Source organism: Thamnophis sirtalis, unplaced genomic scaffold (genome assembly GCF_051295495.1).
Source record: "Thamnophis sirtalis isolate CommonGarterSnake01/CBP01778 unplaced genomic scaffold, rThaSir2_p1.2 scaffold_1, whole genome shotgun sequence".
NCBI lineage: Eukaryota > Metazoa > Chordata > Lepidosauria > Squamata > Natricidae > Thamnophis > Thamnophis sirtalis.
The window spans coordinates 145222187-145243938 of NW_028261381.1; the positions used below are offsets into that span (position 1 = coordinate 145222187).

The following is a 21752-nucleotide window of genomic DNA, read 5'->3' on the forward strand; positions in this document are numbered from 1 at the left end:
GAAGATTTTTAAATATTCCCTGCATAGATAAGGTACTGCCAATGCAACTGTGACAGAATATTATCAGTTTAGGACATCTCTGTTCTTCAGAGAAACATTCTGATTTGAGCATCAACAATCCCTGTACATTTATGTATTTTTTTGTTTTAGTGTTTTAATGTTTATTTAATTTTGCATTTATTTACATTTAATAACCCTACACAATTTTCAGTCCTAAATACTTTATAAAATATAATAATACAGTGCAAATGAACATTTCTTTCTCCAGACTTCTTAACTAGGTATTATCTTGGATAGTCTGTGAATGTGTATCTTGTGTATGTAGCTTTCATCTAATCTTACTTACATTTCATTGTCTGCTAGCCAGGGATAGTGAGATTTTTCAGAATTAATAATGAATGTTTTGGCATTTCAGCAACGGAACTGAAGCATGACTATTAGTTAAACAGCTGGCATCTGGCTTGCAATGTATAATCACACTTAATTGAATCATTGCCATTTTATTTAATCACTAGTAACTGCATTATAAACTCTGTAGATGTTTAGTGGTAAGAGTAACAACATCTGTCTTTTAAAGACGTGTGAAATATGTGTCACATTGCAGACGGCTGGCAAGGTGGCCTTGCTTTGCTTCACTCTACCCCCCCAGGCACATGTTGGTACTGTTGCCCTAGGTACGTAAAATGAAACTGGGATTAGAGAAGCAGAGAATATCAATTATGTTTAAGCATCTTCACATCTTTGTAATAACAGAGCACTTGAAAATTATTATTCAGACAATTTGGAATGTGTTGACATATTGGTTTTCAACTTGAGCTGTTATAAACAGGAATTGTGCAAAAATCCAATGGCTTCTTCAGTTCTAATTGGACTTTTGTCCATTAACCAGAATGCATTGCGTAGTGTTTTTCCAGATCAATTTTTGGATACTTCATTTCCATGAATAATTATGGCAGTCCACTTTCCACAACCCTGTGTTCCCTGATTACTGAGCAAAAATAGATAAAAGCATAAGATTTTAAATCATCGCACTGGTAGAATTGTTCTTTAATAAGCAGCATACTCATGAACTACCTCTGACAGCTCTCTCCTGAGATCATAAAGTTCTGTGTCTCAGTTATTTTTATTTTTTATTTTGCACAATTCAGACTTAAATTTCACAGGATCTTCTAATTGTATGTTATGCTTTTAAAATAGTTCTTCATTTTAATTTTGTACTATTCTTTGAACTAAAGAATGGCATTTAATGTTTATGGTTAAGTAAATATAAAATACCATGCTTGGGCCTTAAAATATTTTATCCTCTTTTCTTTGGAAGCATAAAAGGTAAAGATTAGTTGTATTTCACATCATTATTGCTGTTGTTATTATTAAAAAGTGCATATATATGATCTCTTATTGGCCTTCTGAAACCTGAAATTCCTATGAGAAATTAAGTCCAGAACAGGACCCAGTATTGGATCTACAATTGGGCAGAACTCAAGGAAATGATTTTCCTTTATGTAAGACTCATGTTGGGCTATTGATGCTCATAGAACTTTTCAGAGTAATATAAGGTAGAGTCTCTCCCCATTAGGTTACATTGCAAATTTTAGATGCTATCTACCTATGAGAAGAAAAAGAGATTCACAAGAGATGAATGCAAGAAAATTTAGTATGTTGCACTTACTTTCCTTTCCAGATGAATGAAGGATGAATTGTATTAAATTACCCAGTTTCATTAATGGAATGGGTTTCATTGATAGAATGAAGATAAAATTTCATTGGTAGAATGAAGATAAAATCCCGCCTACAATGCCCATTGAATGTTCACTATTTACTAGAGGAAAAAAATGGGAAGGGAATGGGAGGGTGCAAAGCAGATTTGCAGGGCCAAACAGAATATCAAGAAGAGAGGAAAAAATATCTTGCTATGGGACTGAAAGTTCACTCAATTATAAGGTACTAGATTTTATTTATTTATTTAATAAATTTATATGCTGCCCATCTCACCCTTGGAGTGACTCTGGACCTTATGTATGATCTCTTGTATATATAAGATGGTAGTTATTTTTGTGTAAATATTAATCAGATTTCCTGTAAGGCAGATTTTGAACACAATAGGAAAGAATATTCCATGAATTAATGATTTCTCCCCCACAGTTAATTGGGAGACCATTTGGAGAGCTAACACTATGAAGAAATTTGAGATCCATATGAATATGAACAGCAACGTTGGACTACTGAGACTCTTCCCTGGAATTACTGTTACAGCGGTCAGTCTTGTATACTTTATTGTATTGTATTGTATACTTTATTTGTATGCCGCCCTTTTCCCTGAGGGGACTCAGGGCGGCTCACAATTCGGGGGGAAGGAAGGACAAAACACGTTACATACATGAAAACAATACATCGTTAAAAAATGCAACGGTCATACTATTCGGGTGGGGTTGAAGTCTTCAGCCCCAGGCCTGTCGGGACAGCCAGGTTTTAAGGGCTATGCGGAAGGTCTGGAGGGTGGTGAGGGTACGAATCTCCACGAGGAGATCGTTCCAGAGGGTCGGAGCAGCCACCGAGAAGGCTCTCCTCCGGGTAGTTGCCAGTCGACATTGACCGGCTGATGGAATTCGGAGGAGGCCTAATCTATGGGATCTTATTGGCCTAGTCTCCCACTTCCTCAGAACATCTCAGAGCAAGTTTGGAGTATTGATTCAATTTAATTAATAAGCAATGAGAAAAGATATTTGGTATTACCCAGGTTCATTGCTGATATTGGTAGATAGCTTGTTGCCCAATGTGCAATATTTCACACTTAGTTAAACTGAACCTCTATAGTCATTTGGTTGACCATTCGTCAAGTTTTTTTTAAACCTTTTTAAGCTTTTCAAAATAATTTTCTATGTCGTTATTCTGAATAGTTTTATATCGTCTGCAAACTTGGCCAGTTCATTGCTTACTCTTAAATCGGGATTTTTTTTTTAACAGTTCCTAATTTAGGTTTTTGAAGAACTTCATTTCTTGGCTTTCTCTATTGATAAAATGGCTCATTTATTCCTATTCTTTGCTTTCTGTTTTTTAGTCAGCCAAGACAAGCCTTCTGATCTCTTGACCACTGGGGTTTACTCAACGTTTTTTCATGAGGAACATTGTACCTACTGGTAGTCAATGTACCTGAAAAATATTATAGAAGATATATATTGTGGAAAAATAGAGACATTCGAGAAAGAGGCTAGAAGTCATATTACATCTTGTACATTCTGACATAATATAAAATACATGTCTCTCTGTCTGACAGTGTGAAGAAAGATAGACTGTATAGGCATAGACCAGGGGTGGGTTGCCAATTTTTTTACTACTCAGTACTCAGGCATGCTCCTGCACATGCACGTGACACTTCTGCACATGGCCCCCACTGCTGCTACTACCAGTTTGCCCGATCCAGGCCGAATCAGGCGCAACCCACCTCTGGTATAGACTGTATAGAAGGGGTGTAGAGTTTCCTGCCTAGGCAGGGGGTTGGACTAGAAGACCCCCCCAAGGTCCTTCCAACTCTGTTATTCTATAGGTCATTCTGAAAGTTCCTTAAAATCCAAGTATTCAGTGTTGACAGAACCATGCATATGCCATTTGCAATCCCACAGAAGGTTGGTAAGGAAGAACTCTTGGATGGATCCTATCAACAGTGATTTCTTACTCTAACCCACAGGTGTCAAATTTGCCCCTATCATATTTCCATCACGTGATGTATCACAATGTTTTTTTCCCTTCACGGAACTGGGGTGGGCATGGCTACGCGTGTTGCATCTAGAGCCCCTGCTTTAACCTCTCAAGATATCCTAGAATTATTTTCCCTTGTAATCTCAGTTTGCTTTATTTATCCTGATCACTTCCCTGAAATATATGGCTTCAGATATATACAATACAGAGTTGGAAGCAGAGTTGGAAGGGACCTTGGAGGTCTTCTAGTCCAACCACTGCCTAGGCAGGAAACCCCATACCATTTCACACAAAAGGCTATCCAACATCTTCTTAAACACTTCCAGTGTTGGGGCATTCACAACTTCTTGAGACAAGCTGTTCCACTGATTAATTGTTCTAACTGTCAGGAAATTTCTCCTCAGTTCTAAGTTGTTTCTCTCCTTGATTAGTTTCCACCCATTGCTTCTTGTTCTAACCTCAGGTGCCTTGGAGAATAGTTTGACTCCCTCTTCTTTGTGGCAACTTCTGAGATATTGGAACACTGTTATCATGTCTCCCCTAGTCCTTCTTTTCATTAAACTAGACACATCCAGTTCCTGCAACTGTTCTTCATATGTTTTAGTCTCCAGTTCCCTAATCAACTTTGTTGCTCTTCTCTGCACTCTTTCTAGAGTCTCCCCATCTTTTCTACATCGTGGTGACCAAAATTGAATGCAGTATTCCAAGTGTGCCCTTACCAAGGCATTATAAGGTGGTATTAACACTTCACGTGATCTTGATTCTATTCCTCTGTTTATGCAGCCTAGAACTGTGTTGGCTTTTTTGGCAGCTGCTGCACACTGCTGACTCATATTTAAATGGTTGTCCACTTGGACTCCAAGATCCCTTTCACAGTTACTACTGTTGAGCAAGGTACCATCTATACTGTACCTGTGCATTTCGTTTTTGTTGCCTAAATGTAGAACCTTACCCTTTTCACCATTGAATTTCATTTTATTAGATAGTGCCCAATGTTCAAGTTTGTCAAGATCCTTCTGTCTTTAACCTATCTGCTGGAATGTTGGCTATTCCTGCCAGCTTGGTGTCATCTGCAAATTTGATGAGTTCCCCATTTATTCCCTCATCCAAATCATTGATGAAGATGTTGAAGAGTACTGGCCCAAAACAGAGCCTTGGGGTACTCCACTGCATAGTTCCCTTCAAGAGGGAAGTATGTCATATATCCCATATCGTCTGTTCTTTATATACATTTTATAGCTAGGAAATATAGACTAGACTCGAATAGAATAGAATAGAATAACAGAGTTGGAAGGGACCTTGGAGGTTTTCTAGTCCAACCCACTCCTTAGGCAGTAAAATCTACACCACTTCAGACAAATGGTTATCCAACATCTTCTTAAAAACTTCTAGTGTTGGAGCATTCACCATTTATTATTCTAACTCATCATTCTCTCCATTCCAGCAGATTTCTGTAATATAGTACATAAGTATTTATCTCCTTGTTTGCAACTAAGTATTCTATTTTTTCATTCTTGGCTTGGACACTTCTAGCATTAGCACGAAACACCTATACTGTATACCAGAACCTTTCCCACATCTTGTCTTTTTATTTCACGACTGTCATGTCCACTGATTAACTCAAGTTACTATTACTTATATTATTTTCTAAAATCTATATACCCATCCACCCTGACTGCTGCTTCCTGTCTGTTGATTTTCCCTTAGGGATTAGTGGAAAAGCTGCTCTACAGCTTTTTTTAATGATATGCCAGCAGCTTAGTTCCATTTTGGTTCAGGTGGAGCTTGTCTATCTTGTACAGAATTGACTTGTTCTAAATCTTTTCTTGGTGTCTAATAAATTTACTCTCAAATCTGACATAATTCTGTATGGAGATCTCTCAGTTTTGCTTGCTTAGTTGACCCTGATAGAGATTAGGCAATATTTTACTACAGGAGAATGTTACCTGTTGTAATTGTAAAATTGTAATTGTAAAATTCAAGCTGCTAACTCATGGCCTTGGGAAAAAGGACATTTCTACTTAAAATTTATTGAACATATTTAGGTGGCCATCTAACACAATTTAAAGTGTCTTTGTCTGGCTCACAAAATTCAAAAAACCTAATATGGAGAACATAAAACCATCACATATAAACTGAGAATAATGAAATAATAAAACAATAAAATGGTGATCCAAACAGAAATAACACTATGATCTAATCAGGCTCCAGCATATCATGACTCCAAAATCCAGGGAAACAATCTGACTTGACAGTATTTCTAAAGGCCAGCAAAGTCAAGACCAACTGTATGTTGGGAGAAAGGTTGTTCCATAAAATAGAAGCTGTCCACTTCCTGGGTTACACACAATAACATTATTTCAATTAATGGACCCAGAGTGGATAAGGGGCACTCTGGTGAGAAGGTGGTCCCTCAAGTATACTGGTCCTATGCCATGTAGAACTTTAAACATGATGAACAGCACCTTGAATTGCAGCCAAAATCCAATGGGGAGCGGTGTGGCTTGTAGGGTACAGATGGCCCTTGGTTAAGAACCACTCATTCAGTGACCGTTCAAACTTGCAACGGGACTGAATGAATTGCACTTAAGATTGATCCTCAAAGTTTTTGCCATTGCAATATTCTGCAGGCACATTGGCAACCACAAGCAAAGTTACTGGGAAAGATGGCAGGAAGCCAGAAGTTGAGGTTACTTGAGGTCCTGACTTAAACTAGGGACTGTGAAAACTGCCATTGCTAAATGGCAGTGACATAATGTCTCACTTTATGACCATATTGCTTAGTAATAAAATGTGGTCCCAATTACTACCATTAAATGAGGGCTACTGTAGTGGTGTCACATGGGCATAGTGAAAAGAATCCTTAATTGCACTATTGTATTCTGGACCAATTACAGCTTTTGGATGATCTAGAAAGGAAGCCCCATTAAGTTATGTGACAAATCCAATTGGGAGATGATTAAATGAAGATTTTCACTGCTAAGTGAAAGACAAATATCTCAATTAAGAATTGGAGAAAATGCTATGAAAAGAGAAATGAAACTTTTTAGAATATCAGAGAAGAAGAAAAGAAAATTTATATTAAGATAGGATTATTCATGAGTTATCGTGGAAGAAATTTAATTGATGTAAATGAGGTTAAAAGAAGATGAGGAAGTATATTGAAACTCTTTACAGATGTGATTTAGAGATAAAATTTGCAGAGAGAGTATATATTCAGAAATCAATTCCATTAGAAAGTGAGATACAATAAAAGAGTTGTCAGGTAGAAAAGCACCGAAAGCAGATGAAATATCCATTTAACCATTTAAAGCTAACAGACATGATATAGTTAAAATCAAAGCAGCACCTAGTCAAAAACAAGACTGCTAAGTTAGAGACTGGGAAAGTTTGCTCTACCAACCTTATTCCAAAGAAGGGAGATGTAACAGAATATGCAAATTAAAGTGTTGCACTAATTGCTTACACAAAATGTCTAGCTGGCGGATCTACAAAGAAGAGAACCATACAGTCCACGAAAACTGGACAGCCAAATAAACAGGCAGGTTTCAGGAAAGGCAGTGGAGGAATCCAAGATCAGATGATTAACGAAACACCAAAAAATGGACTAAGCAAGAATACATATATCTTTTTAAACTGATTACTGTACAGCAAGACCATTGATTGGTCTTAATGTATGTTTGAAGGGTAACTGTTCTTTTAAGAAATCTTTACAATGAACAAGAAGCAACAGCGAGCACTGGGTGTGGAGGAATATAGTGGTATTCAATAAAAAAATAAAAAAAGACAGCTGCATAAAATATATATAATATAATATGAGATTGGCAGCAATGGACAAGATAAGGTAAAGGTTCTCCTTGCACATATGTGCTAGTCCTTCCTGACTCTAGGGGGTGGTGCTCATCTCCATTTCAAAGCCAAAAAGCCAGTGCTGTCCGAAGACATCTCCGTGGTCATGTGGCCGGCATGACTAAATGCCGAAGGCGCACAGAACACTGTTATCTTCCCACCAAAGGTGGTCCCTATTTTTCTACTTGCATTTTTAACTACTAGGTTGGCAGAAGCTGAGACAAGTAACAGGAACTCAGTCTGTTCTGTGCAGTGGTGGGTTGCAGGCAGTACGCCCCGGTGCGCGCGTACCAGAGCTAGCCCGGAGCACCAGATACCATTCCAGTACGGTGCTCCTGAGGGTCCACCTTCCCGCCCGAGCTCCTTACTGGTGTTTAAAGGCTTCTGCGCTTCTGGACAGGCGCGTGATGCGTACAGTGCCTGCACGACACTCTGCGGAGCAGCTGGAGCATCGGGGAAGCGCTAAGATGTATGTACGCTGCGCGCGTCCATGAGGACACCGCTGGCACCACTGGTTATGTGGCATTAGGGATTCGAACCGCCAAACTGCAGACCTTTCTGATCAACAAGCTCAGCGTCTTAGCCACTGATGCTTGAAGTCTAGCACTTGTTTGAACACTGCAGCTTTTGCAGAGTGTAGTGGCCTTACATTTTTGCAAGGTTTATAATACTCATTTTGCTCCTTAATAACCTCCCAAACGTCTAAAGAACGTGAAAAAATAGCCAATTTTTTTGGCTTCGTCTACACTGGAGGCTTCCAGGGGCCACCAAATGGGAACTGCTGGGCTTCACATTTTGCCCACAGGATCTATTAATTCATGCATCCTTTTTATTCACAAATAACAGCAGAATGTAAAGTTATAGATGAGAGTGGTGATAAACTGGATTCCATTCTATCATTATACTTGCAAATTGGATGTTAAACTCTTTTTTTTTCTTTTTGAAGAAGGCAGAGGCTCACATTAAACAGAAAGCTCAACATTTAGATATAACACAAAGATGGTGTAACTTAGGTTTCACAGTCTGTAGAGGCCTCTTAAAATGTTAGTTTTTTGTTTAAATATGGGAAATTAAATTAAGCCTTTTAGTACGTTCACAAGACCCACAATAATTCTTAATGTCTGCTTTGTTTCTGCATGCACTAACCCCTTTTGTTCAAAGAGGGCCCATCCCCTCCCCACCACAGGTTTGTTATGCATCTTGGCAGCAATCTTGCCAAATTCAGTTGTTGCACAGCTTTATCCTCTGCTGGTACTTGTCAGGTAGAGCCTCTACAGCTTCTCATAGCTTGGGGCCTCACCATGTCTAAACCTGGAAAAAGTCTAAGGCTACAGTTCTCTTGTACCCTACCAACTACCTTTCATGTAGCCTCAGCCCCGTTCACAAGTGCTCTAGCTAGGAAATGATGCCAGTCTGCAAATGTACATTAAACAAAGGAAAGATGTCCTAATTTTCTGCTGTAACCCAGTTAAAGCACAGAAAGTAGGAGATTATTTGAAATTTTTATCTTCCCTCTGCTTCTACTGTCTCAGACTTCAAGCAGCATATTTTCGTGCATTGTGTCATCAAAGTTTTGTGATTAGAACCAGGCAACCCTAGTAGATGGCCTTCAAGGTCTGTGTTAGAAGTCTATAAGTGCAAAAGTAATCGCAAGCTATTCACTCTGGAGTCATATATCAATGTCCTTATTTAAGTAGATTATTTTAACACATCATAATTAAAACAGGCAGATTACCTGCATCTTTCTGAATCATCATTTTTTTTTCATTTTTGAGTATAGCCTGTCTTTGCTTAGTCAACATTTCTTTGTACCCAGTGCAGTGCTGTATATATTAGCTATACTTTTTCCCACCCTTGATCAGCCTAGAAACTCTCAGAAAGTCTAGTCAGCCATAGACATACTATAAACTATTGATTCTCGTGCAAATGTTTGCATCTGTGTGAGAGTGTGTGTTTATATACACGTGTGTGCTTGTAACATCCACTTATTAATCTTAAATAATTAGCACTTCTGTTCCTTTTTGATCATTTATTTTTACTAATGGGTTTATGCTACTCCAGTCAAAAGACAGCACTGAGTTAGTTATATTCCTCATTACAGAACTAATATGATTATTCATACATTTTGGATGGATAGGAGCAGAAATACAATTGTATTGTAATGGGTTTGAACTGTAATTTCTCATTGTGGTTTTTCTCTTTCAAACAGGTAAGGGCATTTCTTCAGAGCTCTATGAACGGCATTGTACTTGAGACCTATGGGAGTGGAAATGCTCCAAATAATTCTCCAGAATTGCTAGATTTGCTGAGGAAAGCTACTGATTCCAATGTTGTGATTTTGAATTGCACCCAATGTCTGCGAGGATCTGTGTCATCAGTCTATGCCACAGGAAAGGTGAGAGGAATTCTGCAATCTAAATCACTCTTACCAACTTGATGCCTTCCAGATAATTCCCATGATCTTAAATGCACTTGCAAGATTCTTGTTTTAGAGGGCAGATTTGCTTAGCCAGTGAATATACATACTTGCTTTTCTTCTCTTATGGACCACTCCATTCCAAAGATTCTGAGTGACTTTCATACAATTAAAACATAAGAATCACTAACAAGGGCATAATGACAAAAAGGCTCACATGTATAGGCAGCAAAATCTTCACTTTAAACAGCTCTTTCAAACATAGTCCAAATAACTGGGGATAGGCTGTTCTAGAAGTCTGGAGCCATCAGTTAGATATCCGTGTAGTTACTACTTCCTCAGATTTGGCATCCAAAGCGCTGGACTTTACTGGATGGGCAAATTCAGCTTGTGGAATGGGATCTTGAAGATATCCAAGCTTTCAGCCATTTAGAACTTTAAATTCTATCACCTTGAATTGTATACTGAAATTGGTTGGCAGACAATGCAGCTCCCTTTGTAGTGCTGTTATATGGTTGAAGGTAGGTATTCCAAGAATAGCACAGGCCGCCACTTGCTGAACCAGCTGAAACTTTTGAATGATTCTCAAGACAGGATGCTTCCAAGAGGTATAGCATGAATGACAGGTTTTATCCAAGGCAGATGTGATTTGAAAAGTAGGATAGGACCAAGTTTAAGTGGTTGTGCCAATTATTAGAGTTATGTCAGATCTGGCACTTGGAACTTTTTAATTTCTTTTTCTATAATCCCCATTATGTCCCAAAGATAACTAGATCTTGCACGAATCACATCTAAGGTTGTGGTTTCTATGCCTAATTCATCTTAACAAAGGCTGTCATGTACAAAGCCATACGTGCTATTTATTTTTAATATTTAATTAAAAAGCCTTGTTTAGGCTTATAATAGCTGCTTTTCTTTGGTTTTAAAATGGCTTTGCTATTCCAGGAACTATTTTGGCTTAAAGGGTTGCCATTAGCAAATGGTTAAGAGTCTGTCGTTGTGATAATGAAAAAGAAGGAATATTAGGTTATGAGAGACATATACTGAATAAAATTTGCATTTGAGTGAAACTACCCTGTGGGACTGTTCTACAAAGATGCTCATCTGTTTTAATCTAGCATGTATCTTGAGAAGATTCCAAGTTCAATGGCTTTCCTTTAAGGCTGAGTAGGATATTTTTTGTTATAAAAACTCAATTCTGGATGTCCCAACTGCTGTATTAAAGCATACTTATATTATTTGCAAAATAACTAATAGCTGAAAGCATGGCAAATATACTAAGAATAGGTTACATTATATTGTAGCAACAAAGCTTCTTTGTTATTGGTACCATGTTTTCCCAAAAATAAGGCAGGGTCTTATTTTCTTTAGACCCCCGAAATAAGCACTTGGTGTTATTTTCAGGGAGGTCTTATTTTTTTGAGGTGCAGGAGGTGGCGAATGTGGTCACCTCATGGCTGCTGCTCTGTTGCAATATTTTCAAGGAGGGCTTATTTTCAGGGGTGGTCTTATTTTTTTAGCACATGTGCTCAAAAGCCCAATTGGGCTTATTATCCGGGGAGGTCTTATTTTCAGGGAAACAGGGTATGGTTTCAATAGGTAACCCCTATTCCTGATTATCTTTGCATTATGAATTAAGATATTATTATTATTTTTTAAAAATTCTGTGTTTAAGATGTCCCATGTGTGTGGAAGTCAGCAAATGAAATCAATTTTAAAAAAATAGTTCCACCTCAGCTGTTATAATGGACCAACAGTCCATTACCCAGCAAAATAATATTGACATCTAAATCAAAGGAATAATAAAATTAAAATCTTGTTTAAATTTTCAAATTTTACTCTAGACATTCACACATTTACCAGAACTTAGTAAATAATGATAACAAATATTAAATCATATTGACCGGTGCAGTAGCAGAAAGCTTGTTCATTAATGTTCATTAATGAGCCATGGTGATGCAGTGGTTAGAATACAATACTGAGGACTACTTCTGCTGACTGTTAGCTGCCAGCAGTTCAGCAGTTTGATTCTCACTGGCTCAAGGTTGATTCAGTTTTTCATCCTTCCAAGGTTGGTAAAATGAAGGCCCAAATTGTTGGGGACAATATGCTGACTCTGTAAACCTCTTAGAAAGCACTGTGAAGTGGTATATGTCTAAGTGTTATTGCTATTGCAAAACACGATGAGAGGTTCTGTGTTTACTAATTCCTTCACAAACAAGCTGGCCCTAAAAAATTCTTCCTGAGATTTGCAGTATTGGAAGAATATTGGTTGAACAGAGAACTGCAAGCAATACAGGTAGTTCTGTGACTTAAAATCATTCATTTAGTGACCATTTGAAATTACAACAGCACTGAAAAAGTGTTTTTTGACTGTTTTTCACACTTATGACCATTGCAGCATCCCCATGGTCACATGATCAAAATCTGGATGCTTCATATTTATAAAGGTTGCAGTGTCCCAGGATTATGTTTCATCTTTTGTGACCTGACAAGTAAAGTCAATGGGGAAGCAAGAATCACTTAACAACTTGTTACAACTGTGGCAAGAAAGGTCGTAAGATTGGGCCAAGCTCACTTAACACATATCTCACTGAGCACAGAAATTTTTTGTGCTCAATTGTGGTTGTAAGTCAAGGACTATCTGTCATTGCCCCAAATCATGCTTTGCACTCGCAGAGCTGTTTTTCATTCTAGTTACATAAGAAACCAGTGCCCTAATTCAAGCTGTATTGTTTTTCTTCCCTTTGGCATTGAATATAGACACTCATGGATGTCGGTGTAATTCCAGGAGGAGATATGACGCCAGAAGCTGCTCTTGCCAAGTTATCCTATGTCCTGAGCAAACCTGGACTTACTTTTGATAAAAGGAAAAAGGTAAAATGACTTTTTCTTTTCAGTTTTTGAATGTCTGGTTTCCTTACCTTTCTTGCATATAGGATCCCACAAAGTGCTGGTGGCCAAGGGAAGTTTAATAACTAATAACTAGCACCTGGTGGTCAAAGGAAGTTTAAAGAACAGCCTGCTCTTGGTGCTGGCTGAGCTCTCTCATCACAGTAAGCTACAAAAAAATCTAAACAAGGTCAAAACATATTGAGACAATTTGTTTGATTATTAATGTGAAAATACACCCTGGGGAGTCAGTGTGCATGAGTAAGTCCATTCAAGATTCATATTAATAAGAATAAATAGGAATTTGATAGCAACAATTCTTAACACAAGACTAACATTGACAATTTGATGATGATGACGACGATGATCATTATCATGCCATTGACCTATTCTCCTCTGTATCAAACATCTCAAGTTAGCCTTGGCCCCAAAATAAAAAATAAGTGGAGCAGTTCACGTCCACTCCCTTGAGCAATCTTCAGAACCAATTTTTGCCTACTGAACTTCAGAGACAAAATCCTGCTGAACTTTTTTAAAAGTTCTGTCCCAAAGTCAAAGAAAATCTTTAACATTCAATTGCTGCCCATTCATTATGTTTCTTGTAGTTCTCAGAGGCGGAAAGAAAATAGTACCTATAGTACAATATAGGTAAAAAATATTATCTATTCTTAATTCAGCTGCTGCTAATGGAAGAGAGGCCCATTTTAACAAAGAATCTCCGACACAGTATGCCCACCATGTGGTTTATGGTGTAGGTCAAAGTTTAGTTTAAAAATAGCAAACCTAGAAAATACTGCAGATTTTCACACATGGAGCAATAGGATGCTACATAATCTACTGCAAAATGTTTCCTGTAACCTATGGATCTGTGGGGAAAATCTGTATATATTTTAGTAACTAGAGTTAGGAATGCTGCTAACTCTATGATAGTTGAAAGATAGTGAGAGAAGAGAGAACTACACATGTCCCTTGCTAAAATTAACCTGTGGCTTGGGAAGAATCCTTATGTGTGTGTGTGTGTGTGTGTGTGTGTGTGTGTGTATCTCTCTCTCTCTCTCTCAATCATCTCTCTATCTCTCTATCTCTATCTATCTATCTATCTATCTATCTATCTATCTATCTATCTATCTATCTATCTATCTATCATCTATCTATCTAACTCTGGGGCCTAACTTCCCCTGGAAAGTAGCATTAAAAAATTCCCACACCTACAATGTTCTCTATTTTATTTTTTCCAGACATGCCTAAACAGTACAAAAAATGTCTTTCCCACAGTACTCTTGCTTTCTTTAACTTTGTACAGCCATGCTTCTAGATAGATAGGCATCACTAGGCATGTATATTCCCATATTCTCTCTAATCAGGGAACAATTCTGCATTACACAAGCGTTCTGCATGTATGTGCAGCACTGTTCTTATTTTGTTTTCAGTCTTTCCCCAATATTATCCCAGAATCTCGCCTCTTCCTCTGGTCCTAAATAATTATCAGTGTTATTGTCAGAACCAGACTTAGTGTGGCATCTTAAGGGCTCTCAGATTACAGTGGTTGACAGTGGCCTTTTGTTTTTGTTAGGGTTAGATTCTTGAGAGAGATTGACATGGAACGTTAACTCACACACAACAAATATGTATACTTCACACATATATGGGTCATTTCATACAATACAGGTAGTCCTTGGTTGAGGGCTGCTGTATTTAGTGACTATTTCAACAGCATTAAAAAAGTAGTTTTACAACTAGTTCTTGAACTTAACTTTAGTCAATTAGGTTGTCAGCATTAAGTCTCAAGTTGATGTCATACTTAATGACCATGAATGGTTTGCTTAACATCTGCAGAAGAAATTACATTGTAAGTTTGGCATGGTCCTGTGATGTTTTACTTAATTGCCATGTTGCTTAGTGATGGAGTTCCTAGTACAAATTGTGGTTATTAAGTGAAAACTACTTGAAATCCAAATAAGCTAACTAGGAGAAAATACCCTCACTTACCAAATCCATATCAGAACACTACTAATTCATGTCTATTGCCATAGCAAGAACTTATAAGGAGATTGACTAACCTTTCTAATATTGCTAACTTTTCAAGGTGATTATGTATGAACAATATTCATGAAATTCTTATGAAGTAAGTAAGAATGATGTTCCTGAAAATCTTATGAAGAGTAGGTCAGGAAGCAGAGTGTAATGATCAAGGCCCTTGATCATAAATGAATTTCCATCAAACACAGATCTTAATACTTTTTTTTACACTATCCATAATATTTTTCTCATGTGGTCAGTGATAGAGCCAGTTCATAGGTCCAGCACACATGTAAATTACTTCCCATTTTGTGTGCTCTTTAGAGTTCAGAATTATATGCCTGCTTGGAAACTAGGGGATTGTCATGTATTATAAATTTTGTACACTTCTATATGCTTCTGTAAGGTTCTGGGGATTTGTCAAACTTGGCATTCTATGCCTTGGTGTCCCATTCTTTATTATCTCTGATATTTTACAGCCCTCATCTTGGCTTCTTAACATGTCGTCCTCTCCTCTTCTCAGGAAACTATTCTCTCTTCTATCTTTATCTTTCCAGAAGAAGGAGATTTGATTTATGCTGTATCATTAGTCCTCCTTCAGTATACACCCCTGAAACTTGATTATGAACCCAGTGCATAGTGCATATTCAGGCAGTTCCTTCATGCCCATAATGCCATCTTTCTATGCTTAACCCACATTCTCCCATATTTCTTACTCTTCTCCTGCATTTCAATTAGAGGCATAATGTGACTGATGATGTTTGCCTCAGATTATTACTACTAGTAATTCTCCTGCCCTATTTATCTTAATAGCAGCAAGCTATTTAACATGGTTTTACTGTTCTATGAATGACTTTATGATTTTAAGACAGGCGATTTTAAGACAGGATTTGAGTAAAGGAATCTTTCAAATTAGTATTAACGCATAAAAACAAATAGCTTTTGGATGAGGTTCACATTGTGCAAATTAAATAAACCAAGTAACGTATAATTTTAATCCTTAATACTATGTATAAAGATGAAATAAATTTGAGTTGAGTGACTTTGCCCCATCTCTCTCTCTCTCTTCTTCTTCTTAATGTCACTTTCCTAAAATTTCCTTCTTGCATAAAATCTTGGGATTGTGGTTTAATTCATTATACACAAACAGATTGAGTAGATCTCAGTCTCAATGCTCTCCCCACCACCCTGTGCTTGGAGGATCTGCTGTGCTTGGATAGTGAACTCAGATTGGAGTAGATGGTCCTTCAGTTATCTTAGATTTATTTATTTGGATTTCAGACTTGCTTTCTTTTATGCAGATGCTGAGCAAGAATCTGAGAGGAGAAATGACTGTTGTGCCCATTGGAACCCAGATAACTCTCAAAGATTGCAAGTTTATACAAGAGATTGCAAAATATCTGTTGATCAGCTGCAAAGAGGTACATGTTCAAATGGCACTTGTTTAAGCAAAGAGGACACTGCAGAACATTTTAACCAGTTGCGAAATATATACCATAGTAAAAATATTCCCTTCCCTACTACTGCTTTCTTTTATCAAGGCACAGTACAAATTTTAAAAAGTAATAGCAACCAGTCCAATAACATTAGTTTGGAATTTAGCTTCAGTACAGCAAACAAATATTAACTCTAAAATGATGAATACAACAACAGTAGATTTAAAATAATGCCACAGAACAAAGCTGAATGTATGTACATCCACAATCATTTTTAAAAAGTGCTTATCTAGAACTGTTAGATAGGGTGGAACAAGCAGATTAACCCACTAATAAAAATAATATTTAAATCCCTTGAAGCGGTATCTGATTTTCACAGACATAAAAGGAGGAAGGAAATGGGCCCTGAGTCATGGGACCACATCTTGAAACCTGAGCCTGCACCCCTGAAGTAAGAAACCAAAATAAGACCCTGCTGTTTGTTTGTTTGATTGTTTATTTAAGTTATATTGCCGTCTATTCGCTCATGGTGACTCAGGGCGGCTTACATAATTTAAAACCACATTAAAAAACAATAAAACTAATAAAAGAATCAGATAAATTAATATAATAAAATCATCCTCCACCTCACCCCCCCAGCAACTGTCAATCACATGAGCCATTTAATGGGCTCCATCCTGCTCTGGGTTCCCCAGGCCTGCAGGCAGAACCAGGTCTTCAGCACCTTCTGGAAGAGTATTAAAGTGGGGGCTGTTCTAATCTCTGGGGGAATGATGTTCCAGAGAGTGGGGGGCCACCACAGAGAAGGCCCTTCTTCTGGGTCCCACCAGGTGTATCTCCCTCAGGGATGGGACCCGCAGCATTCCCTGCCTCCCTGCTCTTATGAATTGGGTAGATGTGACCAGCAAGAGATGGTCCTTCAGATAACCTGGTCCCAAGCCATGAAGGGCTTTAAAGGTGACAGCCAGCACCTTGAATTGCACCCAGAAGAAAATCAGCAGCCAGTGCAACTCCCTCAGGAGAGGTGATACATGTTTGGAACATAACCAGACTGTAGAAGGAAATAAAAGCAGACTGATACTGGGGAGTTTGTGACTGGAGGGCTTTAAATAAAAGTAGTATTAATTTAAACTTGAGGCTGATTTCACTTGGAAGCCAGTGAAGAGCTCTATATGTTACTAAAATGTGAGGAATAATATGAAAGATTCAAGCTCAAATGGCACTTATTCTCTATGAAGGTAAAACATTCCAGACCACACATCATCAAGAGCCATAAAAGACTGATAGAGTTTGGTACCATTAATGTAAACATTGATACTGGAAACCGTGATTCATAATTAGAGCACCCGAAGGGCAAGGGAAACAAAATAGCACCCATATCTAATCACTGAGGGACAACCCCTTCCTAGGACTTTAATCCACCATGTAATACTGTCAAAGAAAAGAACAAGAAAACAATACAAAACCTTTTAAACCAATCAAGTGCATTGACAAGGATGTCCAGAGAATATATCATAGACAACAATACCCAATTGTTGCTCAAATATGTGAGATGACACTGTCAGGTTCAAATGAAGCAGGCCCAATTCAGCTTTGGAACGCAACAGGTAGGAAGAAGAGAGATATTTCCACCTGAATCAATCTATCTAGTCTAGAGGTCTCTTCCCAAATAGATCAACCAGATATTTAATGGAAATCCACAGCTATGTATGTGTGCAATACATCCCCTCTTGTTTGTGCTCACAAATCACTGCATCTGACATTAAAAGAGATGGTCATTGTGTTTTCTTCTAACAATTCTATCTTCAGCACATTAAGACAATTGGCAATTTCCATTACCTATGTCAGGCTTTTTCATTCATGTCCTTTATTTAATTTCATTTTTATAACTTTTCTTTTCACTAACATATTAAAGAAAGATACAATAATTAAAGTGCTTGATAAAAATATGATTGAAGATTGCTGGAGTGACTGAAATGATGGAGAGGAAACTGTAATTTCATAAGACTTTAAAAATAATAGTCATCTTGTCTATATTCTCATTTTGCACAGATAGTATTAAATTCCAGAGTTCTATATACTAGATGGAGAAAGCAGGCATTGCTCAGAAAGTGCTTCCTCAAACAAGCATCTCTAGTCAAAAAAGTCCTGCTACTCTATATGCAAGTGAAGGTGGAGGAAATATGTGTAATTAATATTTTTCTTTTCTTTTTTCAGGAACTAGCAGCTGTAAGAGATGCCTTGACTCCTTCTTTGGCATGCGTGGCTGCAAAAAATGGTGACTTAACTGCCCTAAAACTCTTACAGGACTTGGTAACTGCCTCTTCTTTCATTTCTTCTTATATGACTGTTTTGGAGTGTGAAACAATTTTCACCAGTTAATTTGAACTGTATTTGTCCAAGTGGCTATTCCATGGCCTCCAGAATCTGGATTTAGAAGGAAAATAAAAATCCAGACATGTTAGATTATCTATAATCAATTTCAGGAAGCCTTGTGTATTTATTAGAAAGAGCCCCAAAATTACAGCTGATTAAATGGAAATGGTTTAAAATAACTACTATACTTTTATATTTTTGAGTAGAAAACAGAAAACTTTCTCTTTTGGTCCTTGCAGTCTAATTAAAATTCTATTAACTCCAAGTACATACCTCAGGTAATCGTAATATTTCACAATTGCAGATGGGGAATTCTTATCTTAATCTTCTTACATCCTACATTTTTGGTTAATATGCAGTTGTTCTGGAAAATTCAAAAGTGAGTTTGCCTCTTTGTTATAGTTTTCCCCTATTGTTAAAATTATATTATTACTTCTAGTCATCAGATTGTTACATGAAATTGTATTATTGGGTAAAGGGCTTATATCAATAAATGCACAATGAAAGTGTGAGTAGGATTCAGTTAATAATGTCTGAAAGGAGATCATGTACCACTAGCAACATCTAGATCTTTCTACATGTGAAAAGGGACTTCTAAAAAGCAGAGGATCTGTAAAACAAATTTGCATCTTATGCAGATATACTGTTGGAGATTTTAATCAAGCTATATTTCTGTGTTCCTTAAGGGTTCTGGATTGATATCCAGAAAGTAGTTTTAGGTGAGTCTTCTCCATTTGTCCTAGAGGTAATGAGAATGAATGAATGAAATAATTAAATAAATGAATAATACAGTGACAGAAACATTTCTTCTTTGTGACAAGTCCAATTCCTGATAAACTAGAAAAAGAAATGGGTATACAGTAAATATTTGAAGAAGAATGTAAAGACAGATACAATTTTACACACATTTTAAACAATTTTATTGTAGGGTGGAAACTTGAGCTCTGGTGATTATGATGGTCGCACTCCACTTCATGTTGCATCCTGTGAAGGCAATTTGAAGATAGTCAGGCATCTGTTGAAGTCTGGTGCAACTGTATATGCAAAAGACCGATCAGGGGCTACTCCACTGATGAATGCTGTTATGTTCAGGTATCTTATTAAAATGTAATTTAAATCAAGCACCCTGGAAGAGTTAAGACATAAGCAGCTGAATGAATTGAAGCCCAGTTATCATTTGGTTTTGGGACAGATAAGTATTATGTGCTAAAGAACTGTTATCAACCACAGTTTTTGGTCATGTACTATATCCCAAGCAATAAAGACAGGAAAACTTTCTAATAGGATACTATCAGTAAAAGATCAGTAAGTATAAAGCACTGATTGTTCTTGTTCACTCCTCAGTCCTGTTACACATTGCATTTATTGCTATTGCTACAGGAGAGGAACATAGTGAGTAAAGAGATGTAAAGAGAGTAAAGATGTTTATTATTTCTGTGTGGTGAAAAAATGTTCAGCATCTATTGGGAAGATGTTTTGGCAAATACACTATTGTATGGAATTTCAATCATCAAGGCTGTTCATAACTTTGAAATCAATTTCCAAAAGATTATTTTAGAGTATGCAGGCATACCAACATATCTATGAGCAGTTCTTTAAAATAACGATATCTTTTCCTGGCTTAACTGTCATCTGCAACTGTCACTTGACTGATGCAAAATGTCTATACTCAGATGCCCCCAAACACCTTTTTGGAATCAAATCCAGAATTCTGTATGGAATATGTAAAATTCTGGTGAAAGAAACGATTATGTTTCAGATATTTATGCATATGATAACATGTAGAAATTTTTGTTAACTCAAATCAGGAAGGGACTTTTTCTGAGCATTTTAATGGATTTTAGCATGTTGTACTGTTATGCCCCTCTCTGTAAACTACAATCTGTTTTTTCTCCTTTTAATCCTTTTAATTGGCTTAACTGTTTATTTCATAGTAATTGAACATGGAAGTCCAGTTTTTGCAGATACTGTATATATTTCTATGTACATCAATATTAAAATTAAGTACGCAGAGCATGCCTGCTTGGCATCTATAGAAAGAGTTTGATGCACTAGAACTAAATGCTTGCTTATAACCGCTTTCTCCAAGGCTCATCCTTATAAAACAATCATTAGTAAAACTTTCTCTTTAAGGATTCAGATAAATGCCTGCCCTGGTGTAGCTTTCTGATGAGTTCCAGAATTGTTGGATGACGATTTCCATCATCACCAGTCCACAAGGCTAAAACTGTGGTCAATTGCTCACACTCTTGGATTAGTATTTTCCTAAAATATTTGGCATCTGTTCCAAATGATCTGCGACAGTATGATGGCTAATCAGGTCCTAGAAATACCAGAACATAGGAAAGGAATTTCCTAAGAGTTTCTAGTGCAAGTTAAAAACACTTACAACTGAGCACTGGTAGCACTTGCTCTGCACGCCTGTGCAAAATGTTCCTGTAAACAGCAATGTGCCTGCATGTGTGTTTTAACCACACCCAGGGCTGCCTGAGGAATTTCACATGAGTTTGTTATTCAGATACTTTTGCTTTACCACTCCCATAAGAGAAGGATCTTGATCTTTTGAAATCTGCCAAAAGGGGGACTGGAAGAACAGAATGAATTTGGGTTCAAGATTACGCTCTTAGTAGAAGGGACTTACTAGTCATCATTTTGTACAGTCTGGAAGGATTGCTTTAGGCTCCCATGTGCTGGAAGACTTTGCAGCCAATCTTAAAATGGCAAGGGATGATTTAAATCTGGTAGTATTACATATTATTACTGCAACTGGAACAAAAATAATGTTGTACAGGGATAGGTCTTTGCTTTCATTTTATGTGAGAGAAAATTACTTGCATACTAATATGCAGTCCCACATATGTGCCCAGTCGCTCATAAAGCATGTTTATTTTGTGTTTAATTTCCCACAACATTTTCTTCTCAAATAAGTAAATAAATAAACTTTAGCAATAAAAAGAAATTATGTGATTTAAGGTAGAACTGTGTATTGCTATTTGTGTTCATAAGCATGATAGAAAGAGCTTGTGTGGGCCTTAGACATCAATATTCCTGTTTGAAATGTTGGATAT

The 21752-nt window shown here is 37.2% G+C and overlaps 1 protein-coding gene across 3 annotated transcripts in view; it reads left to right on the forward strand.

The window, feature by feature from the left end:
• ASPG (asparaginase) overlaps positions 1 to 21752 on the forward strand; it is an 88147-nt gene that overhangs the window by 33482 nt on the left and 32913 nt on the right. For all 3 annotated transcript variants that reach the window (XM_087727014.1, XM_087727020.1, XM_014059600.2), the window contains exons 7-12: positions 2143 to 2255; positions 9755 to 9940; positions 12725 to 12838; positions 16174 to 16293; positions 18526 to 18621; positions 19613 to 19776. In XM_087727014.1, the coding sequence (XP_087583140.1) occupies positions 2143 to 2255; positions 9755 to 9940; positions 12725 to 12838; positions 16174 to 16293; positions 18526 to 18621; positions 19613 to 19776 (793 nt within the window). The remainder of the gene's footprint in view (positions 1 to 2142; positions 2256 to 9754; positions 9941 to 12724; positions 12839 to 16173; positions 16294 to 18525; positions 18622 to 19612; positions 19777 to 21752) is intronic.